Below are 26,340 nucleotides of genomic sequence, written 5' to 3' on the forward strand. Positions count from 1 at the left end.
AGCTTGTACCAGCCTGCGGTGAAAGCTTAATGGAAAGCAGTTCTGTCAGATTCTCAATTTTACTGAGTGGAAGGCTACCACCACTTCACACCCATCTCTTTTCTCACAAGACTTCAAGCACTGGAGGCAGCAGATCAAGGTCAGGGATAGCAAGAGGCATGCACAGAGAGGGCATTTTGTGGCGACCAGCCTTCTGCAGCATGTGACTTCTGCCGCAACCACACACTGCCCTCAGTGTTCGAAATTCGCCAGGCGCATTTTGTACCTGGCTATCGGCCACTTGTGACCAAGTGAAGATGTCTGGGCATCAGGATGGTGCCTGACATCACCACCATCTGAAGGTGTCTGCCTGGGGATCCCTTGACTGTTTCCACACACTAAAAAGGTAAAGGGACCCGTGACCATTAGGTCTAGTCATGACCGACTCTGGGGTTGCGGCGCTCATCTCGCTTTATTGGCCAAGGGAGCTGGCGTACAGCTTCCGGGTCATGTGGCCAGCAGGACTAAGCCGCTTCTGGTGAACCAGAGCAGCGCACGGAAACGCCGTTTACCTTCCCGCCGGAGTGGTGCCTATTTATCTACTTGCACTTTGACGTACTTTCGAACTGCTAGGTTGGCAGGAGCTGGGACCGAGCAACGGGAGCTCACTCTGTCGCGGGGATTTGAACCACCGACCTTCTGATCAGCAAGTCCTAGGCTCTGTGGTTTAACCCACAGCGCCACCCGCATCCCTTTTTCGCACACTAGTACCACATTATGTAGAATTCTCTCAGTTATATTTTATCCGCACCATCAGAATAAATTTCAGGAACCAAGACGTCATTTCTGTGCAGCCTGAGCAAGAGCAGCAAACGACGTTGTAGTTAATTGTTGTCGCTTGCCCTTCACTTACCCCACTTCACTGACCTGCTCACAGCTGTGAAGAATATCCCTACATTATGAATGGTCCATGTCCCCATTAAGAAAAAGAGGTAGGAATAGGCCAACATATATGTGGACTGCACCTGGGTCAAGCAGGTATTCCTCTTCAACTTTTCCAAGTTCTTAACCTAGCTCAAGGTCATCATCGAAACTAGCCAGATGTTTGGTTGAGAATCAATCACAGTCAGTTCATCATTTGAAAAATAAGACTTTAGAGCTGCCTTGTCCAGAAATTTTGGTGACTGCAAACTTGGTTTAAGGAGCCATTTGGCAACTAACTTATATATCTGAATTTCTAACAGTGGTTGACCTGCCCAGGTGCCCATTTGTGTGCAAGGTAAAGGTAAAGGGACCCCTGACCATTAGGTCCAGTCGTGGCAGACTCTGGGGTTGCGGCGCACATCTTGCTTTATTGGCCGAGGGAGCTGGTGTACAGCTTCTGGGTCATGTGGCCAGCATGACTAAGCCGCTTCTGGCGAACCGGGGCAGCGCACGGAAACGCCGTTTACCTTCCCGCCGGAGTGGTACCTATTTATCTACTTGCACTTTGACGTGCTTTCGAACTGCTAGGTTGGCAGGAGCTGGGACCGAACAACAGGAGCTCACCCCGTCACGGAGATTCGAATCACCGACTTTCTGATCATCAAGTCCTAGGCTCTGTGGTTTAACCCACAGCGCCACCCGCCTCCTGTGTTGCAAGGCAGGCAAGTGTTATCACAAATGCAATAGTATGCAAAGCCAAGTAAATTGCCAGCATACAAGGGTTTCCCTTCCCCTCAAGATTCATCAAAACAGAAGGTTCTGAGAGTTTTCAGGTGGTTCTTGGTACAAGATAGCTTTTGTCAGCCAAAGACAGGCTGATGTTCTTTATCTCCCCCACCTGGTGATTCAAGATGGGGCAAGTTCTGCTGTTTGGGTCTCTGGCTGCACATCTTCCCTTAGCATGGTAAGCACCAGAGCTAAGAGGTTGGGCAGACAGACTTTTAGGATACCAGCATGCAGATCTCGTCAGTCACCTTAAGAGCAACAGCAATGCCAGCAAATTAGGGTCGTTGGAAGAAGATTTAGGCTGCAATCCCGAAAGGGATTACTCGGGGGACTTACTTTTAAATATGGAAAAGTAAGGACAGTGCTGTTAGAGCACCAATAGGGGAAAAATAAGGTGAACAGCAGAAAAGACTTAAGTGGACGGATTTAAGAGGTGTGATTTATAAACTTCATGAACCACATAAAAGGGTTGAAGGATCTACCGTATTTTTCGCTCTATAACACGCAGATTTTTGCTCCTAAAAAGGAAGGGGAAATGTCTGTGCGTGTTATGGAGCGAATGTGTGTCCCTGGAGCCGAAAAATGAGGCAAAAATCAAACCGCGCTTCAGGGAGAAGGGAGCTCCGTGAGACAGGAAGCTGCTTTCCTTCATTCTGCCTCAGGGTCTTACTGCCCACCCTGCTCTGTTTCGTTGCTGTGTTTGCTCAAACGGAACAAAGAGCAGGGAAAGCCCCTCCCCTCCAGGCAAGAAGAGAGGAGAGCAGAGCGTCCGAACAAAGAGCAGGGAAAGCCCCTCCCCTCCAGGCAAGAAGAGGGGAAAAGCAGAGCGTCCTTCTTCTATCCTCTCCCTGCTCCGGAGGGAACAATGTTTGTGAAGGGAAGAGAGATTACAGGTTCGGCTTAAAATTCTGATTTGACTTCCTGCTTTTTGTTTTTGGAGACACACAGCATTCAAATATGCTTTCTTCCATTTAAAAGGATGAAATCCTTAAACAGTGTTTTGCCTGTAAATTCATGCGATCTGGAAGATTACAGTGTCTGTACCTCTTAAGGGATGGCAAAGCTTAGGTTTCGCTGCTAAATAGTTCTTACTGCAGTTAAAATGCTTTCTTCTGTCATGCTGGTGGGAGGGAGAGAGAGAGAGAGAGAGCGCACGCTGGCTGGCTTGGGTGGGTGGATGGGGGGAAACTTTTGCCTTCCTTTCCTCACGTTATAGCCCTCTCCTGCATTCTTAGCCTTCTGTGTTTTTCCTTCCCTCCCCACTTAAAATGTGGTTACAAAGCATGGATCCACATGGATCCTCAGGATCTTTGCATTGGGTCACCCCAAATTCACCATCAGAGCACACAGCATGTCCATGGCTACAGCCTGCCCCCCCAAAATCACACACCCATTGTTGCCTGGGGCTGCAATGGTGCAAAAACGTGGTTACAAAGCATGGATCCACATGGATCCTCAGGATCTTTGCATTGGGTCAGCCAAAATTCACCATCAGAGCACATAGCATGTCCATGGCTACAGCCTGTCCCCCCCCCCAAAAAAAATCACGCACCCACTGTTGCCTGGGGCTGCAATGGTGCAAAAACGTGGTTACAAAGCATGGATCCACAGGGATTCTCAGGATTTTTGCATTGGGTCACCCCAAATTCACCATCAGATCACATGTCTGTGGCCACAGCATGAAGCACAAAAATGATACGTCCACTGTTTCATTCAGAATATTTTTTCCCTTGTTTTCCTCCTCTAAAAATGATGTGCGTGTTATGGTCAGGTGCGTGTTATAGAGCGAAAAATACGGTATTTGTGTTCTCGCACTATGATATGGAGTCACTAGACACACTTACAGCAGGTTCAGGGTCTTAACCCAGGATTTTCTGATTTCTGCACAGAAAATACACTCACTTCTACTGACCAGCAATCCCTTCCCATTATATCCCATTCAGTTTAACTCACACTTGAGTGTCATATGCCACCACCTGTTGTCCATCTCTTTCAGTTTCCATTTTTCTCTTGTGGTTTTCGGAGCAAAACAAAACAGATGGTTTCCCTGTTGGAGCAAAATAGGATACCCCAGAAGTTGCTTTATATACACCAGGCTGCAACCCTAACCCCATTTAGGTAAAGGTAAAGGGACCCCTGACAGTTAAGTCCAGTCGTGAATGACTCTGGGGTTGCAGTGCTCATCTTGCTTTACTGACCAAGGGAGCCAGCGTTTGTCTGCAGACAGCTTCCGGGTCATGTGGCCAGCATGACTAAGCCACTTCTGGCAAACCAGAGCAGTGCACGGAAACGCCATTTACCTTCCCGCCGGAGCGGTACCTATTTATCTACTTGCACTTTGACGTGCTTTAGAAATGCTAGGTGGGCAGGAGCAGGGACCGAAAGACGGGAGCTCACCCCGTTGCAGGGATTTGAACCGCCGATTTTCCGATCGGCAAGCCCAAGCAGCACAGTGGTTCAGACCACAGTGCCTGGGGGTTAAGTCTTACTTATTTTTAAAATCAGATCAAAGCTGGTTGGGGGTGGGGTGGAATTCATCAAAATGCAGTATTTCTCAAGAAGCTACAGAACAGATGTGGATTGCAGCTAATGTTGCCCAGTGTACGAGGCTTCACAAACCAGTGTTGGAAGCATAGAGGACGCAGAGTAAACAGGAGTGTACACACACAGCCTGAACTGCACTACACTTCGCTCCACAGAGCCTCATTCTGCAGAATAACCGGATTCACACAACACATTATGAATTGGATCAAAGAGCTTCGTACTGTATACATTTGCTCACCAGCTTTGGGGCACCTGTGAAAGCCTTTGTGGGCACTATGACACCAGGCTGACAACCCCTAAACCACTGGGTAGCTCCAAACCATTGTGTAATTGTATTCAAAAGCCAGCAGTGGGAGCACACTGGGAGCAGAGTAAATGGTAGTGTGTATTCAGCCTAGGTATGCACGGGACCTGCAACCTTAAGTTTTGTCCAAACCAATAAAAGGAGACTGCACTGTTACAGCAAGACACCTGATCTGCATTCAGTAGTCTTGAGAACATCTCCCAGTGTGTGAAGACTGCATATTCCGTACAACAATTTCTGTCTTCTTGTGTTTGCAGAAACAGAGCCAAACCACAGGAGATGTATGCATAAAAGAGTTAACTTCAAAGTTTGCAGATGCACAAAATATATTTTGGGGGAAAGAAAGCCCCAAACATAACAACTCAATGGCACAGAATGTTAGCTGGCTGAGTTGGGAGGAGTAACAGACAACTGGTTGAGAGAGGCAGATACATGCAAATGTGCATATATGGTTTTTTATTTAAAATAATAATAACCACCTCATTCCGGGCAGGTCACTTCCTGGATCTCACCCAGAGATGGAAGACAGGAGAAGGCCAAAGGAAAAATAACAAGCTGTAGTTGGGAGCAAGTGAGTCCATATACCCCAACCCCAAAAATATAAGGGCAAATTTGGGGTTGTTGGGGAGGGGGAGAGAAACTCGGTAAGTCCGAATTGGAAGAGGACCCTGCTGATGCAACAGGAAATCCTAATACACTATTTTTTAAAAAACCAGCCTGCTAAAGCAAATTACAAAGCAAAAGCAGTCTACTATCCCCAAATTGCTGGATGGGGCTGTTGCTGGAAGAGGGTAACTTGCAGCAGCCCTGCAATGTAGTGGACACTGAATACTGGTCAGGCTCCAAGTGTTTTACAACAACCTTTGGAAAGTATTGCAGCCTGGGCATGAAAGCTGAAAGAGTAGCTTACAACAACCACTGCTTCTATCCCCACATTTTCAGGAATCCCTGCAGTATAGGGAACTGTCTTATCCCTATAGCAGGTAGGCAGGAGGTGCTGAGAGAATAAGCTGACATGAACTGGGTCTTCAACTGGTGGGTGGGTGACCACTACTAGGTCACAGCCTGATCCAAGGTGGGTTGTAACAGCGTACAAATATTTGATTTGTTGTTGTTGTTCTTTAAAAAAAAATGAGCCTTGGGTTAAACGTGGGTCCCATGTCTAATTGAAGACTACTGGCTTTTACAACAATCTTACAGCACCTTTTACTCTTAATATTTCAGACCAGAGGCTATGCCCTTCCAACCTCCTCTCTTGCTAAACAAAGCACCGAATTGCACCAGAGAAGCTTGCGATGTTGGCACTGACTTGCATACAGGTGGCTGTAGTAGTTCAAACCTTTTTAGGGGAGTTTCACCTCCTCCTCCCCCCCCCTTAATGACAATGGCGATAGATTTTGCACAATGAACACAGACCCAAGTTAAAACTCCTCTTTCCATGCCAACGTTGGCTTTTGTCAAGGCTCCCCTAAAACACACCCAGGACAGAGGAAAAACTGCAACCTTTGAGGGCGTCATTCTCCTACCCATGCCCCTGTGAAAATCAGCCCTTTCTTCGTATATCCTCCCCCTTCAAGAAATCATTTCCTTGGGACTTTCGGTCCATCTCCACCCCGATTACTCCTTGCCCTCGTGAAGGGACCATTTTCACAAGGTGTTTTTTTTTGGGGTGGGCTGTGTCCGTGCTTCCAAACGCCTGAAAGTCACGACAGGGGCTTCTCCCCCCACCTAGTAAATTCTCCCTCTGCATAGTTAACGCAGGTTCGGTTTGCTTTCCCATCCCACCCCCCCCCCCGGGTCGAAGCAGAGCAATAAGTCATTTACCTCAGCAGGGGACAAGCTCAGCTCCAAAAATGAAACCCTTCCAAGGGGAAGGGGGGGTCGAAACTCGTGACAAGCAGGTTGGGAGAGGGAGGGAGAAGGAAATGCGACCGGGCAGGAGGGAAGCGAGAGAAAAAGCTTTCCCCGTTTTTACGCACGCCTGAAAAGTTGCCCGAGCGCGCGCGGCAAGGAGACTAAAGGAGTCCTCTTGTGGGTCGAGGGACCTAGAACTGGGCGAAAAGAAAGCGCGGGGGGAACAAAAGCCCCTCTTTCAGCCGCCGGGGAGGAATCCCTCGGATCTCCTCCAGCCGCACGGGCGCAAAACCAAGGCGCAAAGAGCGCCGCGCGTTTGGAGAGGCCGCTTTTGCGCGTCGCCTCACCTCTCGCCTCCCGCGCGTCTCTCCGGCGCAGCGCTAAAGGCTCCCTGCCCGTCGCCTCAGGGCTAAAGGAAACCGGCCGAGCGACCGGCGGCGGCGGCGGGGAGAGCCGGGCGTTGCCAAGCGCAGCTTCATGCCGGCCTGGCGGAGACTCCACCTGATCCAGATTCGCGCCTGATTTATGGGGCCGGGGCGGCGGCGCGGCCGGTCAGCCGGCGGGGGGCGCAGTCAACCGCGCCTGGTTCCAGCCTGCCTGGCTCCGGAACGCCGTTGCCAGGGCCACCGAGAGGCCACCATTATGCCGGAGCTGCTGCTGTTGCTGCTCCTTGGCGCGCGATAAGGCCGCGTCCGCATTGCAAAAGGGCCAGCGCTCTGGAAGGAGCCTCCTGGTCGCCTGGAGCAAAGCCTGCGGCCTTGTAGGTCAGGCTTTCTCAAACTTGGGTCTCCAGCTGTTGTTGGACTACGACTCCCATCATCCCTAGCTAGCAGGACCAGCGGTCAGGGATGATGGGAATTGGAGTCCAAAAAACAGCTGGAAACCCACTTTTGGGGAAACCCTGGTTGTCTGCAGTTGCCATTGCTTCTGCACACACCACTTCAGTCTCCAAGCGATGCCAGATTCCCAGGGTTCCAGGTGCGCTTATCCAGCGTCTGTTTCCTTTTGGAAAAGAGGCACGGTTAAGACAAGACTGGAGTGTCTTTATGATAGATGGTTTGCTTGCACATACAGTGGTACCTCGGGTTACAGACACTTCAGGTTACAGACTCCGCTAACCCAGAAATAGTACCTCGGGTTAAGAACTTTGCTTCAGGGTGAGAACAGAAATTGCCTAACAGTGGGAGGCCCCATTAGCTAAAGGGGTACCTCAGGTTAAGAACAGTTTCAGGTTAAGAACGGACCTCCGGAACGAATTAAGTTCTCAACCTGAGGTACCACTGTATACACAACCCAGATGTTTGAGGTATTGCGATCCTGAGCTGCTTCAGGCTTTATAGGTCAAAACCAGCACTTTGAATTGGGCCTGGAAACCTGATTGGCAGCCAGTGCAGTTGGGCCAGGTTCATTGTAATACTGAATGCTCAAGCCGTCTTGTCTCAGCCAGCCTCCACCTGCCTTCCTTTTTACTTACGTACTTACTGCCTGACAGCTTCCTCCTCTTTAGTCTCGGTTGTTATGTACTGATGCTTTCACCCTGGGCCAGCAGGGGGATACTGTAGATAGTTATGCAAATGAAGGATCGAAAGTGACGTTCAGTGATTGGATAGTTTTAGAAAGTTGCAACAGTTACGTTGTTCTGGAGCTCTATATAAGCAGGCTGACTGAGCTCCTCAGTTCAGTTCTGTTCTGGCCTTGGAATAAACAAGAGCTGTTTGAAGAATCGCTGTGTCGTCTGATATGTTCGCCCACAACTTAACATCAGTGTTGCCCCTTTTAAAACTCAGCAGGCATGGCAAAACCAGAATCGGTGGAACCAGGGGTGAAATTAGGCTTTCTTTTATCTGGGCCAAAGACTCAGTTTGGCACACACACACCATGCATATTTGCATAAACACACACACACACACAGGCTGGGAGCCTCAGTTACTACTCAGTTACTACTGTGTAGGAAAACTGACCCTCCAAGTGTCCCTATTTTCCAGGGACAGTCTTTTATTTACAGAAGCTGGCCTGGTTTCTGGTTTCCTTTTCCTTGGGATGTCCCTATTTTAATCGGAGAAAGGTTGGAGGGTATGGAAAGATGCTCTTAAGTACTCGATCATTTGTGTTTGTGTCGTCGTCCCCCCCAATTTCTCCGATCAGATTTTGGGTGTGCATTATCAGCAGTTTCGTGCATTAGCCATGATAAGTCAAATGATATTAGCATTTCTCTATTTGCTTTGAAGCAGTTCTCTCTGTCATTTTCTTTTTATTTATTTTTTTAAATTTTTATTATTAAAATAATTAAACATTAATACATACATGTTATGAATATACAAACATACATTTCATACAATCCTTAAAAATATTCATGCATACCCACACTCAATCCCACAAATACTTCATTTTCCCACCACCATTCCTAACCCCTCACCCCACCCTTGTGATAAACTTCCAATCTACTCAATTGCAATTTCTTTCCACTTCTATTACTTTCTTTCACATACTTTTAAACCAATTTTCTGCTTCTTTTTCTGTTACACATTGTTATCCATCTTATTTAGTATTTCAGTATTTATAACGGAACTTGTTTATTCTAATAGGAGTTCTGATTTTTCCAATATAATTTTGCAAGTATCCTTTAAACACCTTCCAGTCCTTGTCTATCTTCTCTTTTGAGATCCTTCCAATTTCTCCCATTGTTTTGGATATATTGTAATACTCCAATAATTTGGCAAGCCACTCTGTTTTTGTCGGTATAATACCACTTTTCCAATTTTTCGCAATCAGTAGCCTTGCGGCTACTGTTGCGTATAAATATAATGTCTTCTTCCTTTAGATTTCCTGCTACTATTCCCAATAGAAAACCTTCTGATGTTTTCCTAAATGAATATCTGAACATTTTTTTCATTTCATTGTATATTGTTTCCCAAAATTGTTTGATGTTTAAACAATTCCACCATATATGTGTCATAGTACCTTTTTCAGTATTGCAACCTTGCAACTCTCTGTCATTTTCACAGTAAGGGTTCTCTCAAGAAATCTGTTCCTCTGTGCCATATCAGTATTTTAAATTACTTTTCTGTTGTCATCATCAAAGAAATAATCTTCCTTCCTAACATTTCAACTCAAGGACTCAGAAAATAAGAGTGGTTTGGATTCTTAAAATACTTTACAGTCAGCAGAGGGAGCTCCAAGTGTTCCTTTGTAGGTCTTTCAAGACATTTGGGGTTGTTTTCTTAGGGATAGATTTTTCTGCAGTTACATTTTTAAAGTTGCTGTCTACTGAGGCTTAGAAAGCAAAATTCTTGTCATGCAGATCCAGACTCTCGGGTGCTTTGATGCATCCAACTATAACAAATGAGGTAAGTTTATATTTTTCACTTAAAGCCTTCTGCTGCATTTTATACACACACACACACACCCCTGCAACAATTCAGTGTTAGTTTTAGCTCTTTAATGATTGCATTCTTTAGACCTTAATGGAAGTGATGGGGGAAACACAAACCTGAAGCTTTCCTGAATTTTTTTCCTGCATTTTTGTTGTCACTACAGTGGTACCTCAGGTTAAGTACTTAATCCGTTCCGGAGGTCCGTTCTTAACCTGAAACTGTTCTTAACCTGAAGCACCACTTTAGCTAATGGGGTCTCCCGCTGCTGCCGCGCCACCGGAGCACGATTTCTGTTCTCATCCTGCAGCAAAGTTCTTAACCCGAGGTACTATTTCTGGGTTAGCAGAGTCTGTAACCTGAAGCGTATGTAACGTGAGGTACCACTGTATTAGGAAACCGGGGTGCAAGTTCTCCTAAAACTGCTAGCTCGTTTGCAAAGCTAAGTAGGGCATGGTCTGGTTTCAAGTTGGATGGGGTACTGTGTGTTGAAGTTCTAGCATTGCAGGGGGTTTGACTAGATGACCCCTGGGGTCCCCTTTCAACTCTACAATTCTCTGATTCAACATGTATCCCTCTTGTAGCTATCCCTGAGGGCTAAACTATACAGTCGGCAGCAGACCCAGCTCTGGCAGCTCTTGATTTCTACTGAAGAGAGCTAAAGCAGTGACAGGCGAGAAGGACGTAATCTGTAGCAGAGAAGCAGCAGACAGGTATTTTACCTTTCCATCATCTGTTAATTCTCCCATTGCAACCCCCTCCCTCCCACAACTTCCTTCCCAGCCAAGGTTTATTGCCTTAAATCTTGTTAAGCTTCACGTAGAAGTCAAACACTTGTTAAATGTGGCTCCCTCTATTAGGGTCCTGCACTGACATTATTTATGAGCCCCTTCAGACGAGTGGGTTCCCCCCCCCCCCCACGATATATTTTTGGAACATGAAATTGACACTATGTTAGTGATTTAGTGGTGGATTTATACAAAACCAACCATGCACCGTTCTGCTTTATTCATTGTTCTGTGACGCTTCCCCTGTGCTTTCCCATTCTTCCTATAGTGCAGGGGTAGGCAAACTAAGGTCCAGGGGCTGGATGCGGCCCAGTCGCCTTCTCAATCTGGCCCGCGGACAGTCCAGGAATCGGCGTGTTTTTACATGAGCAGAATGTGTCCTTTTATTTAAAATGCATCTCTGGGTTATTTGTGGGGCCTGCCTGGTGTTTTTACATGAGTAGAATGTGTCCTTTTGTTTAAAATGCACCTTTGGGTTATTTGTGGGGCATAGGAATTCGTTCATCCCCCCCCCCCAAGAAAAAATAATATATAGTCCGGCCCACCACATGTTCTGAGGGATGTTGGACCGGCCCACAGCTGAAAAAGGTTGCTATAGTGCAACAAAAGATGTGTGGTGTAGATTCAGGTAGGTAGTCTGACGCAGTCGAGATATATATATATATATATATATATATATATATATATATATATATATGCAGGTTTTGGTGTCTTCGGGTGTCTTCCCGTGTAAGAGTTGGGGTGTCTAGGCGACGTTTCGACGAGGTCTCACTCGTCATCTTCAGGCTGGTGCTTTCGGCTTCTTGTTACTGGAACAGAGCAGGATCTCAGTGTTTGAGTTCCTATAAATACTGTTGAGGGGGTGTGGTGTATAGCCTCCAACGTTCTGGGCAGAGAGGAAGTTCCCAGGTTAGTGTGCCTTTTCTTCTTTTGTTCCTTAATTACTTGAGGGATATCTTGAGGGATATCTTGAGGGATATCTATATATATGCTTTCGTAGATTTTCACGGGTACAGGAATGCAGGTTTTGGTGTCTTCGGGTGTCTTCCCGTGTAAGAGTTGGGGTGTCTAGGCGACGTTTCGACGAGGTCTCACTCGTCATCTTCAGGCTGGTGCTTTCGGCTTCTTGTTACTGGAACAGAGCAGGATCTCAGTGTTTGAGTTCCTATAAATACTGTTGAGGGGGTGTGGTGTATAGCCTCCAACGTTCTGGGCAGAGAGGAAGTTCCCAGGTTAGTGTGCCTTTTCTTCTTTTGTTCCTTAATTACTTGAGGGATATCTTGAGTGATTTCTTGAGTGATATTCTGAGTACCACTTAGGTGGGTCATTAGGTGTGGATTAGTTGCTAAAGCTTTCGTGTCTTGACCTCTTGAGCTTGTGAAGAGTTTTTCTGAGAAGATGGCTGTACTGCACTTAGTTGTGCTCTGGCTTGGCTTCGTGTATAGGGGCGAGCTGTGGTTTTCACTTCCATTTTCACTTCCATTCTCCCAGCAGACAAAGGTAATGCCACTGTTGTGATGAACACATCGGACTACCAAGCAAAACTATCAAATCTACTCCAAGACCCTACCTACCAACCTATAAAAACAGATCCCACCACCTATCTGGAAAAAACCACCAAATCCAAAATAAAAGCCTCTCCTATCAGTGAAGAAATCCAGCTAAGAATCATCCCCAGAGAAAAATCATCCAGATGCCCCAAACTCTACGGTCTCCCCAAGATACACAAAGAAGGAACACCACTCAGACCAATAGTCAGCTCCATAGGCTCACCTCTACAAAATCTCGCTAAATTTCTCGCTAAGCAACTTCAGCCCTATGCAGAATCCATCGCTTCACACGTTACAAACTCCTTCCAGTTCATAGAAACAATAAAGAAGCAAAACCTACATCCCGATGACCTACTTGTGAGCTTCGATGTTGTATCTCTCTTCACACAAGTGCCCATTAATGAAGCCTTGACAGCCATTCAAAACAAATACAATCCCCCCGAATACATCCTGGACCTGACCAACCACTGCCTAACCAACACGTACTTCATCCACAATGGACAAAGATACAAACAGATAGAAGGAGCACCTATGGGATCACCCCTCTCACCGGTCATCACAAATTTGTACATGGAACACTTTGAAACCAATGCTTTAGACAAGTCAGAACACAAACCCAAACTTTGGCTCAGATATGTTGACGACACCTTTGTAATTTGGCCACACGGGAAAGAAAAACTAGATAGCTTCCTCACACATCTCAACAGCCTACACCCCAAAATACAATTCACTATGGAAATAGAAGCCAACAACCAACTTCCCTTCCTTGACGTCCTAATCTACAAAAAACCTGATGGCTCACTAGGACACACTATCTACCGGAAAAAAACACACACCAACCGCTACTTACATGCACAATCACACCACCACCCTGCACAAATAAACTCCGTAGCCAAGACTCTCATCTCCAGAACCAAACGCCTGGCTGACAAAGACCACTTGACAACTGAGTTACAGAATCTCTCAAATGTGTTAATCGCCAATGGATACCAGCAAAACAGGGTTACGAAGCTAATCCAAAAAGAAACACCCCCCAAAAACCAAGACACAGAAGAAAACAATGGCATGGCCCTCCTTCCTTATACAGGCACTACAGATAAAATTAGCAAAATCCTCCATAAACACAATATCAAAACAGCCTTTTGCACCAACCAAAAAATAGCCAATATCCTCAGAAACCCCAAAGATAAAATCCAGTTGGAAAACCAAGGGGTCTATGAAATACCCTGCAAAGTCTGCCCAGCCACGTACATTGGACAAACAAACAGACGAATAAATGCACGTATCGCAGAACACAAGAATGCCGTCAAAAAAGAAGAAAAAACTTCCTCTCTTTTCCAACACATGAAAGAAACAGGACACGAAATTAATTTTGCAGATTCCAAATTGCTCTTTAACATGGAACATCACCACAAGAGAATAATCATGGAAGCCATCGAGATAGAGAAACACCCTCACAACATGAACAAGCGTGACGACACGTCCCGCCTGCCAGACATCTGGAAATTAGCCCTCCCCACAAAAACCGACACCAGAACCAGAGGCACACATAACGCCATCACCAATCAACCACACCAGACCCAAACCCAGACCCTCTCCACAGATAAATTACAGACACCATCCAGTAGCCAAACCATAGTGGCACCTCCGGATGCTGCACCCCCCTGCAATCCCTACACAGATCTGGCTGGCACAGGGCACAAAACCACAGCTCGCCCCTATACACGAAGCCAAGCCAGAGCACAACTAAGTGCAGTACAGCCATCTTCTCAGAAAAACTCTTCACAAGCTCAAGAGGTCAAGACACGAAAGCTTTAGCAACTAATCCACACCTAATGACCCACCTAAGTGGTACTCAGAATATCACTCAAGAAATCACTCAAGATATCCCTCAAGTAATTAAGGAACAAAAGAAGAAAAGGCACACTAACCTGGGAACTTCCTCTCTGCCCAGAACGTTGGAGGCTATACACCACACCCCCTCAACAGTATTTATAGGAACTCAAACACTGAGATCCTGCTCTGTTCCAGTAACAAGAAGCCGAAAGCACCAGCCTGAAGATGACGAGTGAGACCTCGTCGAAACGTCGCCTAGACACCCCAACTCTTACACGGGAAGACACCCGAAGACACCAAAACCTGCATATATATATATATGTATATATTAATGTCCAGTAGCACCTTAGAGACCCACTAAGTTTGTTCTTGGTACAGTGGTACCTCGGATTAAATACTTAATTCGTTCCAGAGGTCTGTTCTTAACCTGAAACTGTTCTTAACCTGAAGCACCACTTTAGCTAATGGGGCCTCCCGCAGCTGCCGCGCTGCCGGAGCACAATTTCTGTTCTCACCCTGAAGCAAAGTTCTTAACCCGAGGTAATATTTCTGCATTAGCGGAGTCTGTGACCTGAAGCATCTGTAACCTGAAGCGTAGGTAACCCGAGGTACCACTGTATAAGCTTTCATGTGCATGCACACTTCTTCAGATACACTGAAACAGAAGTCACCAGACCCTTATATAAGAGGGTGTGGGGTGTGTGGAATATCTATGGCACGAAAAGTTACAGGATTTCTGCAGGAAGCTATGGGATGTGTACCAATGAGGAATGGAGCTGTGTGGCCAGCCCAACAGTTTGTAATCACAAACAGTATTAAAAGCAGACCATCACAACAAGTCCTCATGAATGCACAACAAAAAGGACATCTGGAGGGGCCAGTGCTTTATTTATTTAAGGCAGGCATAGGCAAATCCGGCCCTCCAGATGTTTTTGGACTACAACTCCCATCATCCCTAGCTAGCAGGACCAGTGATCAGGGAGGATGGGAGTTGTAGTCCTAAAACATCTGGAGGGCCGAGTTTGCCTATGCCTGATTTAGGGCATTTATGCCCTTCCCCTTTAGCAAAAAAAAGGCTCGCAGAGCAAATTACGAAAATCACTGCCCTTACAAAGAGGAGTTTAACAGCCTCCCTTCTCCAGAGATATGTGGTTCAGAAAGAGGAGCAAGCTCTGAGCCTAAGGCTTTTTAGGCTGTGGTTCACAGGCATTGGCCCTTGATGTCAGTTGACTGCTGAGATAGGCTGGTACTGCAATATTCTGGTGGTACTCTGGGAGCATAAGACTAAGCCTGTGAGATTTCCTAGTGGAACCAGAGTTCCAGTGCCGTTGGCATTAAGGTGTTGGAGTAAGAATATTGGGATCTCTAGTTTGATATCTTCCGCATGCATCCATCAGAATTACTTAATCTAGGACTCTGGTTTAAGTCAATGAGGATGCTCCATATCTAAAACACCTGTGATAATTGTTTACAAAAGAAGATTTTATGTTCTCCCTGGACACCTTGCATTATTGCCAAACTCCTCTAATCTCTAATACATTCCCTAAATCCAAATTGGTTTAATTTATATCTTGCTTGATTTCCTTTTTATGTTCTTTTAATTCATTGAAACTACCATCTGATGTTTTGTTCTTAAACTCATACCAGATAGCAGGCTGCTCCTTCCATATTTTACTATTCCCAACGTTCTAGACCTATTTTTTTTAGCAGAATCCAGAGAAGAGTGTCCTTTTAACTTCACACTCGGTTCTGAGGTCAGTGAAATTGCTGTTTTTCTGAAGCCTTCCCAGTTTTTAACCCCCTGAGCTGATGAGGCATGGGTGTAGCCAGGATTTTTGTTAGTGGGGAGGGACAGCCATAGTTGTTGAGCTTTTTTTTGGGGGGGGCAGACTTCCTTTAAATGCTTTTCACTAATGGGGAGCGGCAACTGCCAGCCTGCCTCCCCCAGGTACGCCCATGTGACTAGGACTTTTGATTAAAAAAATTTAATTGGGGGGGGGGGGGACATATTTTATTAACCCACATTGCAGCCAGAGGAATGAGTGTGAATGCTATAAGTTTTGTCCTGAACTAATACAAATTAGCCTTTATTATAAAATAGTTGGGAAGGAACTAACAGTAGACTGAGGCTTGCCTATTCCTAGAAGAGGGAGTGTATTTGGCAGATGCTCAGTCCAGGGCTTCCAGAATCTCAGGGGCCCTTTCAAAAAGAACAAAATGTTCTTAGTTTGTTGTGACAACTGTGTTTTTTTTCTTTACAACAGAAAGAACTTCCTTCACTCTCTCCTTGTTGCCTTCATTTTCACCTCCGTCCTTGTAGGGTTAGTTCCCACTTTTGCTGTACACCTAAAAATGTAGTGTGCGTAGGACGCACACATTTGCAATCAAGTGTTAGATACTTAGAATTTGCAGCCTAAGTGAAGTAAGTCTAAACAGAAGCAAGTCTATTGAATTCAATTGGGCTTAGTCCCAGGTAGGGATACAATGATTTGTCAATTTTGGTTTCTCAGGTTTTTTTGTTTTGTTTTTTTTGCAGCAGTTTACTTTTTTAAACAAAGAAAAATCCTCATGAAAACCATTTGCATTTTTGTCATTTGAAATATACTCGGAGTCAAGTGTGGATTTCATGCTCTTTATTCCGCTTATAGTGGTGAGGAGGAATGGAAGCTCCCCCAGAATGTCTGCCTTATATACATTATTTACACAATGGGCCCCACATGATTGGCTAATTCCGGGATTCTCCTGTGGGCCAATCCGGTTGCGGATTCACTTCCACCGGGAGCTGGATTGGGTGGTTCCTGTGGACCAATCAGACTGCTGCATTCTGAATCCTATTGTTCTAGGACCAATCAGACTGCTGCATTTTGGATCCTATTCAATTCAGTACATAACATCAGTTTGAACAATATACACTTTTTGGTTAACATACTCATTTTTGCAAGCAATTTCTCATAATATAATGCATTTCTCAACTGTTATTTTCACTAATACCTCTAATATACCTGTTTTTGTAAACATTGTTTTGGGAATTCCAACACAAAATTTGAGTAAGTGTGCATTTTGAATGATAGCTCTGTTTCAGTTCGCATGTTGCTTCAGTATAATGTACAATGGCAACAGAAAAAAGTATAATGACAACAGGAAGGAATAGACGACACATGATTGTCATAGCATAAAACAAGATGCCATTTTCCCCTCCAGCTCTATAAAATGAATGCGATGATGATTCGTTGGCTGCTGCTGCTGCTACTCCTGAAACCCTTTTGTTCTCCTGCACCTCGGCTTCTGGTATGTTTATTTTTTTACTTATCAGAATGTTGATATTGTACCTTCCAGGACAAAATCCATCGCAAGGCAGCATCCAGAAAGTCGTACAAAACTTGTCGGATCAACACTTTTAAAATCTACAAAGGAGTGGTAAAACACCGCAGAGAACGAAGATAAGGCTAAAATCAAAGCAAATCCTAAATAAACACTGTGAACTTGCCACTCTCCATGACAACATTTACAGCCGTTAGGTTCATATCTTTTTCCCCCGGCTCTGGCTAGTTCACCAGCTACAGCCACTCCTGGACGTGAATACAGTTATCCACACCTGTATTAACCTCATGCCTGCAATATTACAATGCTATCTATGCAGGGATGCCCTTGTAGACAGTGTAGAAGCTGCAGATGGTGTAAAATACAGCTGCCAGGCTTTTAATTTTAAGGCAGGATCGTATATGGCAGATCCTTGGAGAGTCACACTGGCTGCCTGTTTGTTCAAGGTGTTGCTACTGGTACAAACCCAGCACCCTGGACCCCGTGTTGTGCAGTGAAATTTGGACTGCAAACTTTCTCCCTATAAGGAGGACAACCCTGAGAAATCTCCACCACCACCACCACCCTGAGAAATATACGGGGAAAACTATCGAACACAACAAGCAGGGGCAGATTTAGGTTTGATGAGGCCCTAAGCTACTGAAGGTAACGGAGCCCTTTATATGTCCAGCTGTCTTTTGGCAACAACAAAATGTCGCTGTTTTTTGTGTTGAATATATGCTATATGGTAACTGATGGACCTAATAGGTATCTAAAGCCATTTGCACATGTTGCCATGTAACCAGTCCATGCAGAATGTAGGCACCCTATATATAGAAATGAGCAAACGAATGATATTTTAGGGAGCAGGCTAGCAGGTGGGGCCCATGACTTACATCTTAGGTGCCTACACAACACAAAACACTGTTCCTGTATGTAGGTTTTATTTGTTTTGTTTTTTATATTTTTGAAATATACATCGCTTTTCCCCCTTTAAATTTTTTTGGGGCCCCCAAGAAAGTGGGGCCCTCAGCTATAATTTGTTCAGCTTATACGTAAATCCGGCACTGGCAACAACCAATACCTTCCAACTCACCCTGACTGCAGTTGCATAAAAAGGTAAAGGTAAAGGGACCCCTTGACCATTAGGTCCAATCGTGACCGGCTCTGGAGTTGTGGCTCTCATCTCGCTTTATTGGCCGAGGGAGCTGGCGTACAGCTTCCGGGTCATGTGGCCAGCATGACTAAGCCACTTTTGGCGAACCAGAGCAGCGTACGAAACGCCGTTTACCTTCCCGCCGGAGCGGTACCTATTTATCTACTTGCACTTTGATGTGCTTTCGAACTGCTAGGTTGGCAGGAGCAGGGACCGGTCAACGGGAGCTCACCCTGTCGCGGGGATTTGAACCGCCGACCTTCTGATCAGCAAGTCCTAGGCTCTGTGGTTTAACCCACAGCGCCACCCGCGTCCTGCAGTTGCGTAAAAGGGAATGGCAATTTCCTTCTCACTTTCAGGAAAGGGATGACTGCCTGGTAGAAAACGGCAAACTACAGCAGAAGCTAAAAACACTCCAAGATTTATCCCAGCTATATGCACTGCAGCTGAAAGACCTCCTGGGGAACAACTACCACAGACAAAAGAGCAAGGTTTTCTCTGCCATGAGGACCACACAGCTGGACATCCTTTTGCCCTTGACGAGTGGAAGTCTCTTAGTCTATAACCAAGGTAGATAAAATTTGTGGCAAGGTCTGTTCTTCTGAAAGGCTTGCGTGTTTTCTTTAATCTTTGAGATAGACATGCTCTTTATGGCCAGTCCCCTTCTCGCGTTTGCATGTTTTCAGTCCTAAATTTGTTGCCATCCTACCTCTCCATCTTGCATTGCTTTGCTTAGATTGTGCAATGGTATTTAACAGCGGAAAGACGGAGAGTGGATACTACCGAATTAAGCCTAGAGCAGACAGAGAACCTTTCCTTGCCTTCTGTGACATGTCAGACGGAGGAGGGTGGACTGTGATCCAACGGCGCAGAAACGGAAAAGAGAATTTCTACAGGTGCGTCTCTGAGTGCAGTTAACAGCACACATAATGGTTTCCTTTTTAAATAATTTTTATTAAATTTTCTGTTTTACAATTTGAAATACTCATTTAAACATCCTTAAAATATCAATGACTTCCCTTCTTCTCTTTCCATGGTACATTTTGCATATCATAAATCCCTGCATATTTTACAAAAACTAAACCATTCAGTATTCCATTATTGCATCCATCAAAATTTATTTACACGGTTGAATTTATCTTAAAGCTGCCAACGTTTTCAGGTCACACAGTTGTTTCCCATATATTCCAATCTATGTTCTTCTTGTTCTCTTATTTTATGTTAAGTCTGCAAGCTGGGCATATTCTGTCAACCTAAATTGCCATTCTTCTTTGGTTGGGACCTCGCTCATTTTCCATTTTGGGGCTAACAAAACACGGGCCACAGTAGTAGCATACATAAATAACATTTTTTTTACACCTGGGAATTTCAGTCTGAATTATCCCCAACAAAAAGGACTATGTGGTGTTTTTTTGGAAAAGTACTTTTAAACATTTTTTTCAATTCATTATGGATTATTTCCCAATACTCTTTTACCCTTTTACAAGTCCACCACATGTGAAAGAACGTTCCGTCCACCTCTTTGCATTTCCAGCACTTATCTGTCACGTAACGGTTTCCTTATTGCTGAGAATAGGGGAGACCATGACCTACAAAATTGGATGGTGCGCCATGTTAGGTCATACAGGCAGTGTCATACAGTTAGGTCATACAGGAAGTAACAACTTCATGCTGAGTGCCAGCACCTATTTTTCTAGCAAAAAAAGCACTGCATATAGGTATGTGCAAATGTTTTGAGTTGAACCAAAGTCAATTTGTTGCCTCTTAATGCCTTGTAACGCTTTGGAAAAGCACATTAGATAGCCAACCTGGAACCCTCCAGATACAGCTGAATAGCCAACCATGACATGTGTGTCTCTCCTCCTTGCAGAAATTGGGATGATTACAAAGAAGGGTTTGGACAGTTTCAGAGCAAGGGTGATGAGTATTGGCTGGGTAATGATAAAATACATGATCTACTACTTGAAGGTAAGGATCCTCGTTCTGTCTAGATGCATCTCTATGAAGTAATTTTAACCCTAATAAACTAAATTCCCCTATCAGCCAATGAAGAGAGGAATATCTTCCAATCTCTTCACTGCTTTCTTCCATCTTGATAGAGCCCAAAAGATTGCATTTGAGCTAGATGTGATGCTAGAGGTACGTTAAGTGTCTCTTGTTGGCTTTAAAACAAACAAAAAAGTTTTAGTGCAGCCATGTGGGCTCCAATTTTATTTTGAAGCATGGGATGGGGCAAGAGGGGTTCTTAATGCCTTCTCCTTGGACTGTTTTCCTGATTACAGTGCACCCAACACACTGTTTTCTCTCTGCATATAATCTGGTTACAATGATGTGACATGCATATAGTCTGAAGGCACCAATAAATCCTTGCATTTCATTCGCAATACTGTGTGTTGGACCAGGGCCGCGGGTGGCGCTGTGGTCTAAACCACAGAGCCTAGGACCTGCTGATCAGAAGGTCAGTGGTCGGTTCGAATCCCTGCGACGGGGTGAGCTCCTGTTGCTCGGTCCCTGCTCCTGCCAACCTAGCAGTTCAAAAGCACGTCAAAGTGCAAGTAGATGAATAGGTACTTCTCCGGTGGGAAGGTAAACGGCGTTTCCGTGTGCTGCTCTGGTTCGCCAGAAGCGGCTTAGTCATGCTGGCCACATGACTAAAAGCTGTACGCCGGCTCCCTTGGCCAGTAAAGCGAGATGAGCGCCGCAAGCCCAGAGTCGTCCACAACTGGACCTAATGGTCAGGGGTTCCTTTACCTTTTACTGTGTGTTGGACCCAAGGGAGTTCAACATGACACTGTTTATGTTGCAGGAGAAAAATCATTGAAAATTGACCTGATGGACTGGAATGGGAAGAGACGATATGCAATTTATGATAATTTCCAGATCAAGAATGAGAGTGTGAGTCACTGGAGCATAAAATACATTTATCATGTGGACAGTAAGCCCACAATTATGTGGGGTTTACAATCTAGGGATCAAACCTAAAGCCAAAATTGCATATAGTCAAAACATATTGGGTTCAATGGCTGGTGGGATTGCCAGAGTCTTTATCCCCCAGTATGCCTGGCCCCTTTCCGCCCCATTTTGAAATTTATTTTATTTGTGAAGTGCGTAGAGCTAAATGCTCACAAGTTAAATGCACGTAAGTTGCTGGCGAGCAGGATAGAGGCTGGGGGAGAATATGCACATTTAAGTTAAAGATCTTGTGGATATAAGAGCCAGAAGATTTTAAGACAGCATCACTCAGTTTGGGCTGCAAATCAGGGAGGTTGTACACATATGAAAACTAAAAGCAAGAGTCTTATTTATTAAGTCAACATCTATCATGTCCCCCCCCCCCATCCATCTATTGCATGTATTTACAAGTCTCCTGTTACCAGTCAACAAACATGATATCCAGCAACCACAATCTGTGCACAACTGGAAAAAAGGAAAATTCCGTGTGTGCAGAGCACGTAACACCCAAAAATTAATCCAGCCACATATGATATGCATTACACCATGATGTGCATTATATCATGAAGGCATTAACTGTGTAAAAGTTGTGCAGAAAACATCTGCCCATTTTAGAGATGGGAACGTCAACACTTAAGAAATTAGAGGTGTAAAAAGGTTGTTTGTTTAAAAAGAAAAGCTGGAGCGATTATAACGCAGTCGCCTCTTTTTCTCCAAATCCCAGATGGAGGGGACAAACAACAGATAAGTTCTTTGAGACTTTCATGATGAAAAGATGAACAATTCTGCTGACTGGCAGTTTGGGTTAACTGGCTACCTATACCTGACACCTAATAACATTTGTTTCTGAGGCAGAATAATTACCAGATGGGCTTTGGCACCTTTTCTGGGACTGCTGGGGACGCTTTGTCCGGAGGGAGCAACTTTGAGAGCCAGTGGTCTGCGTCGCTCAATGGGATGCCGTTCTCAGCTCCTGACAGGGACAACGACAGGTTCCTAACAGGGAGCTGTGCAGAAGAGAACAAATGTGGCTGGTGGTTTAACAGGTGAGTTGAGGGATGACTTAACCAGCCCTGAAAACCCAAATGAAGACCTGCCACATCTAAGCAGTTCTTCCTCTCTTGTGCATCTGCTCTGGATCGCCTCGGTCTGTCAGAGTCAGAGATAAATATGTGTATTACTAATTCTGGCAAGCCAGTACTGAGTTATATCAGGTTCAAATCGCCAACTCAGCTATGAAATCATCACTTTTCAGCCTAACCTTCCTCACAGGGTTGTTTGTGAGAGTGTAATAGGTGGGGAAGACCCATGTATACCAACTTGAGCTTCTAGGAGGAAAGGCAATGGATAAATCCACACAAACCTTTACGGATGTCAACATCTTTAGAAAAAACGACTGCTACTTAAAGGGATGCAAATGTCAACAAATGTTATTCATGTACATGAGAATTATACTTTCATCCAGTGCTTTTCTTCTAAAAAAATGTTTAGGGGCACTCTCATTTTCCTACTTATATTGAAATACTGCCCCTCAACGAGACCAAACTTAGATTCACAAAAGGTTTAGGGGTGTGCGTACCCCCAGGAAAAAAAGCACTGCTTTCACCCTTCATTCAAACGGGGTGTGTGTGTGTATGTGTGAACATGGCATTTGCTTCTCCTCCACTGAGCTGAGCAGTGCTCTGGGTTACTTTTCCACCTTGCCCTCACCCAACTTTTTAGACTTTTAAATTACAGAATTGCAGATTTGTAGAGTTCGAAGGGACCATGAGTGTTATCCGGTTCAACTCCCGGCAATGCATGAATCTCATGGGAAATGCAGCATGCTTTAACTAAATATCAATTAATAAACAGATACAGTAATTGCCATCAGTCTGTGACTTCCGCTTTGAACTTTTCACTATTTCCCCAGCCAACTTGAACATAGATGTTTCTCTTAACTGGTAGAATGCCAGTGTTGTATGGCGGTTAAGAGTGCTGGGCTAGAACCAGGGAGGTCAGGATTAAAATCCCCACTCACTCAGCCATGAAGATCATGGGATGACCTTGGACCAGTCACCATCTCTCAAACGTAATTTACCGTATTTTTCGCTCTATAAGACGCACCTAGTTTTAGAGGAGGAGAACAAGAAAAAAATATTCTCTCCCTCTCTGCTTAGCGCCTCTCCAGCAAAGTGGGAGGAGAAATGGAAGGGGCTCTGTTTCTCCTCCCGCTTCGCTGAAGGGGCGCTGCACAGCTTTCCCTCTCTGCTTAGTGCCCCTTCGGCGAAGCGGCAGGAGAAACAGAGCCCCTTCCATTTCTCCTCCCACTTCGCTGAAGGGGCGCTGCACAGAGAGGGAAAGCTGTGCAGCGCCTCTCCAGTGAAGCAAAGCCAGGAGACCCAGAGGGATCGGTGCACACCGATCCCTCTTGCTTTCCTGGCTTCAGCGAAAGCAACGCAAAGCCTCCGGTGCACAGGAGGAGGAGCGCTCAGGAGGCTTTGGGCGGCTATCCCTGAAGCCAGGAGAGCAAGAGGGATGGGTGCACACGGATCCCTCTTGCTCTCTTGGCTTCAGTGAAAGCTGCGCAGCCTGCATTCGCTCCATAAGACGCACACACATTTCCCCTTACTTTTTAGGAGGGGAAAAGTGCGTCATAGAGCAAAAAATACGGTACCTTGCAAAGCTGGTGTGAGGACAAAATGGAGATGGGAGACCATGTGTGCTACTTTCAGATCCTTTGAGGAAAGGAGGCATATACACAAAATGATCAAAATAAATGGGAAGAGCATTTGGTCAAGAAAATGCAAGCAGAGCCAGCACAAATATAAAAACAAAGCACATTTTATATAGTTCTTACAATGGGAGGAAATTGTGGGTTTTACGTAAGAGGACAAGTTGAGTGGGGACTTCTAACATGTCAACAAAGTATTTAAAGTACATCATAAATTTAATTGGGTCTTAGCTTAGAAGAGCAGAAGGTATTCTCTTAATTTCAGATTTCCGTAATAAAGTCTTGTTAGCTTTATGCATTGGGGCCATTCTCTTGCACTTGATTAACAACCTCTCCCCCCCCCCTTCCACTTCCGCAAGATGCCATGCAGCAAATCTCAACGGGCAATATCACAGAAATGGGAAATACTCTGGCCCCTTGGACAACGGAGTGGTTTGGTCAACATGGCGGGGGCTGTGGTATTCCCTGAAACACACATCCATGAAAATCAGGCCTGCGTCCTTTGTGGATGGAGAGAGTGGAGATGGAGAAGCCGACTAACACGCCCCAACTATGCCTCTGAGGAAAAGAAAAATATGACGGATCTGAGGGGTTTATATATACTGTCTTCAGCCTAAGTCAGCTTATTCACAACAATAACTAGGCAGAGGGCATTCTTGGTAGTGGCACCTTCCCTGTCGAACACCTTCCCTTCAGATGTCAAGGAAATAAACAACTATCAGACTTTTAGAAGACATCTGAAGGCAGCCCTGTTTAGGGAAAAATTTAATGTTGATGTTTTGTCGTGTTTTTACTACAGTGGTGCCTCGCAAGACGAAATTAATTCGTTCTGCAAATTTTTTCTTCTTGCGAGTTTTTCGTCTTGCGAAGCATGGTTTCCCATAGGAATGCATTGAAAATCAATCAATGTGTTTCTATGGAGACCGTCCAGGGACAGAGGGGAAGCGCCGCGCGCCTTCCCCTCTGTCCCCGGACCTGTTTAAAGCAAGGGGTGGCGGGGAGAACATTGCTTCTCCCCGTTGCCTGCCCCGCAATCTCCGGGAACAGAGGGGAAGGCGTGCGCGCCTTCCCCTCTGTCCCCGGACCTGTTTTAAAGCAAGGGAAGGGGCAGCGGGGAGAATCGCTTCTCCCCGTTGCCGCCCCTTGGTTCAAAAGGGGTCCGGGGACAGCGGGGACCAAGCGCCCCTTGGTTCATAAGGGGTCCGCGTGCGCCTTCCCCCTGTCCCCGGAGATTGCGGGGCTGGCAATGGGGAGAAGCGATCTTCTCCCTGCCGCCCCTTGCTTCAAAAGAGGTCCGGGGACAGCGGGGAAGACACGCTGCGCTTCCCTGCTATCCCTGGAGCTTGCGGGGCAAGCTTCGTTTTGCGAAGCAAGGCCATAGGGAAATGCGTCTTGCGAAGCGGCTAAGAAAACGAAAAACTCCTTCGTCTAGCAAGTTTTTCGTCTTCCGAAGCGTTCGTCTTGCCGGGTACCACTGTATTTTGCTGGGAGCTGTCCAGAGTGGCTGGGGAAACCCAGCCAGATGGGTGAGATATAAATAATAAAATTATTATTGTTGTTATAACAAGTGACATGAGCTGGAACTGGGTCACCTCTGCTGTTCTTCCAGCAAATAAGCCATGCTCGAAGGTGTGGTTTTCATGTTACATTTCCCCATGTTTAGAAATAAATACAGACTGAGGTGGATTGCTGAGAGATGGGAGGTATGGGTCAATCTGGCCTAGGAAGGAAGGAAGGAAGGAAGGAAGGAAGGAAGGAAGGAAGGCTTCACTCCAGGAAAAAGGAGCCCTCTCACCTTGTTTTGAAAAGACTGGCAAGCAGGTGAGATGTCTAGGTAGGGAGCCTGTTAGGGAAAACAACTGGATTCTGCAAGCCCTTTCTTTTACTTTCCATATTCATGTTTTTTCCTCTGTAACTCAAAACATTTGCAGTATTCTGATTTACTGCAAAGAATGAACCATTTTGTGATACAAAACAGAAAAGGGGTAGGGGGGTAAAAGTTCAAACTTGCAAGAATGTAAGTTCATTTTTTGTTCACTGTATAAAGCCCACCAGAACATTTCCAGTGTATGGGAGAAGCTGCAGTTTTGTTATAATGGTAAAACCTTGTTCTTGTGTTGGCAGTAACTAGGCATAGCCTAGCCTGCTATCCTCCTCTGATTATAGGGTGCACATCCTGTTCATCTATATTGTATTTGAGCCCACCTCTTAATTTGCCTTTTGTCTTCGATTTATTTCTCAAGGCGAAGGGAGGGGAGTGGTGAGCCTTGACTGACGCCTAAT

At 45.4% G+C, this 26,340-nt stretch overlaps 2 protein-coding genes across 5 annotated transcripts in view; one reads left to right on the forward strand and one right to left on the reverse strand.

Moving 5' to 3' along the window:
- LOC310703116 (phosphatidylinositol 3,4,5-trisphosphate 3-phosphatase TPTE2-like) overlaps positions 1-7,042 on the reverse strand; it is a 32,263-nt gene extending 25,221 nt beyond the window's left edge. Inside the window, exons 1-2 of one of the 2 annotated variants that reach the window (XM_083495193.1) lie at positions 6,739-7,042; positions 3,643-3,736 (exon numbers count right to left, since the gene is read on the reverse strand). In XM_083495193.1, coding sequence (XP_083351319.1) covers positions 3,643-3,692 — 50 coding nt within the window. In that variant the 5' untranslated portion in view covers positions 3,693-3,736; positions 6,739-7,042. Of the gene's footprint in view, positions 1-3,642; positions 3,737-6,361; positions 6,484-6,738 lie in introns of those variants that run through there. The other variant, XM_083495194.1, reaches the window with a different exon arrangement.
- A 2,553-nt stretch (positions 7,043-9,595) lies between these two features.
- LOC310703165 (fibrinogen-like protein 1) lies at positions 9,596-24,597 on the forward strand (the record flags this gene model as incomplete). Of its 3 annotated transcripts, none has more annotated exons than XM_083495307.1 (10): positions 9,600-9,738; positions 10,347-10,475; positions 15,644-15,690; positions 17,138-17,224; positions 18,752-18,962; positions 19,129-19,288; positions 20,263-20,360; positions 21,199-21,287; positions 22,200-22,390; positions 24,417-24,597. In XM_083495307.1, exons 4-10 carry the CDS (start codon positions 17,147-17,149, stop codon positions 24,595-24,597), a joined length of 1,008 nt encoding a protein of 335 aa, XP_083351433.1. In that variant the 5' UTR covers positions 9,600-9,738; positions 10,347-10,475; positions 15,644-15,690; positions 17,138-17,146. The 3 variants fall into 3 exon arrangements, with proteins under 3 accessions (XP_083351435.1, XP_083351433.1, XP_083351434.1); XM_083495308.1 differs by having other exon boundaries at positions 15,647-15,690; XM_083495309.1 differs by lacking the exon at positions 15,644-15,690 and having other exon boundaries at positions 9,596-9,738.
- Between the last annotated feature and the right edge of the window lie 1,743 nt (positions 24,598-26,340).

The sequence above is a fragment of the Podarcis liolepis genome (assembly GCF_965112155.1).
Source record: "Podarcis liolepis genome assembly, chromosome: 3".
Lineage (NCBI taxonomy): Eukaryota > Metazoa > Chordata > Lepidosauria > Squamata > Lacertidae > Podarcis > Podarcis liolepis.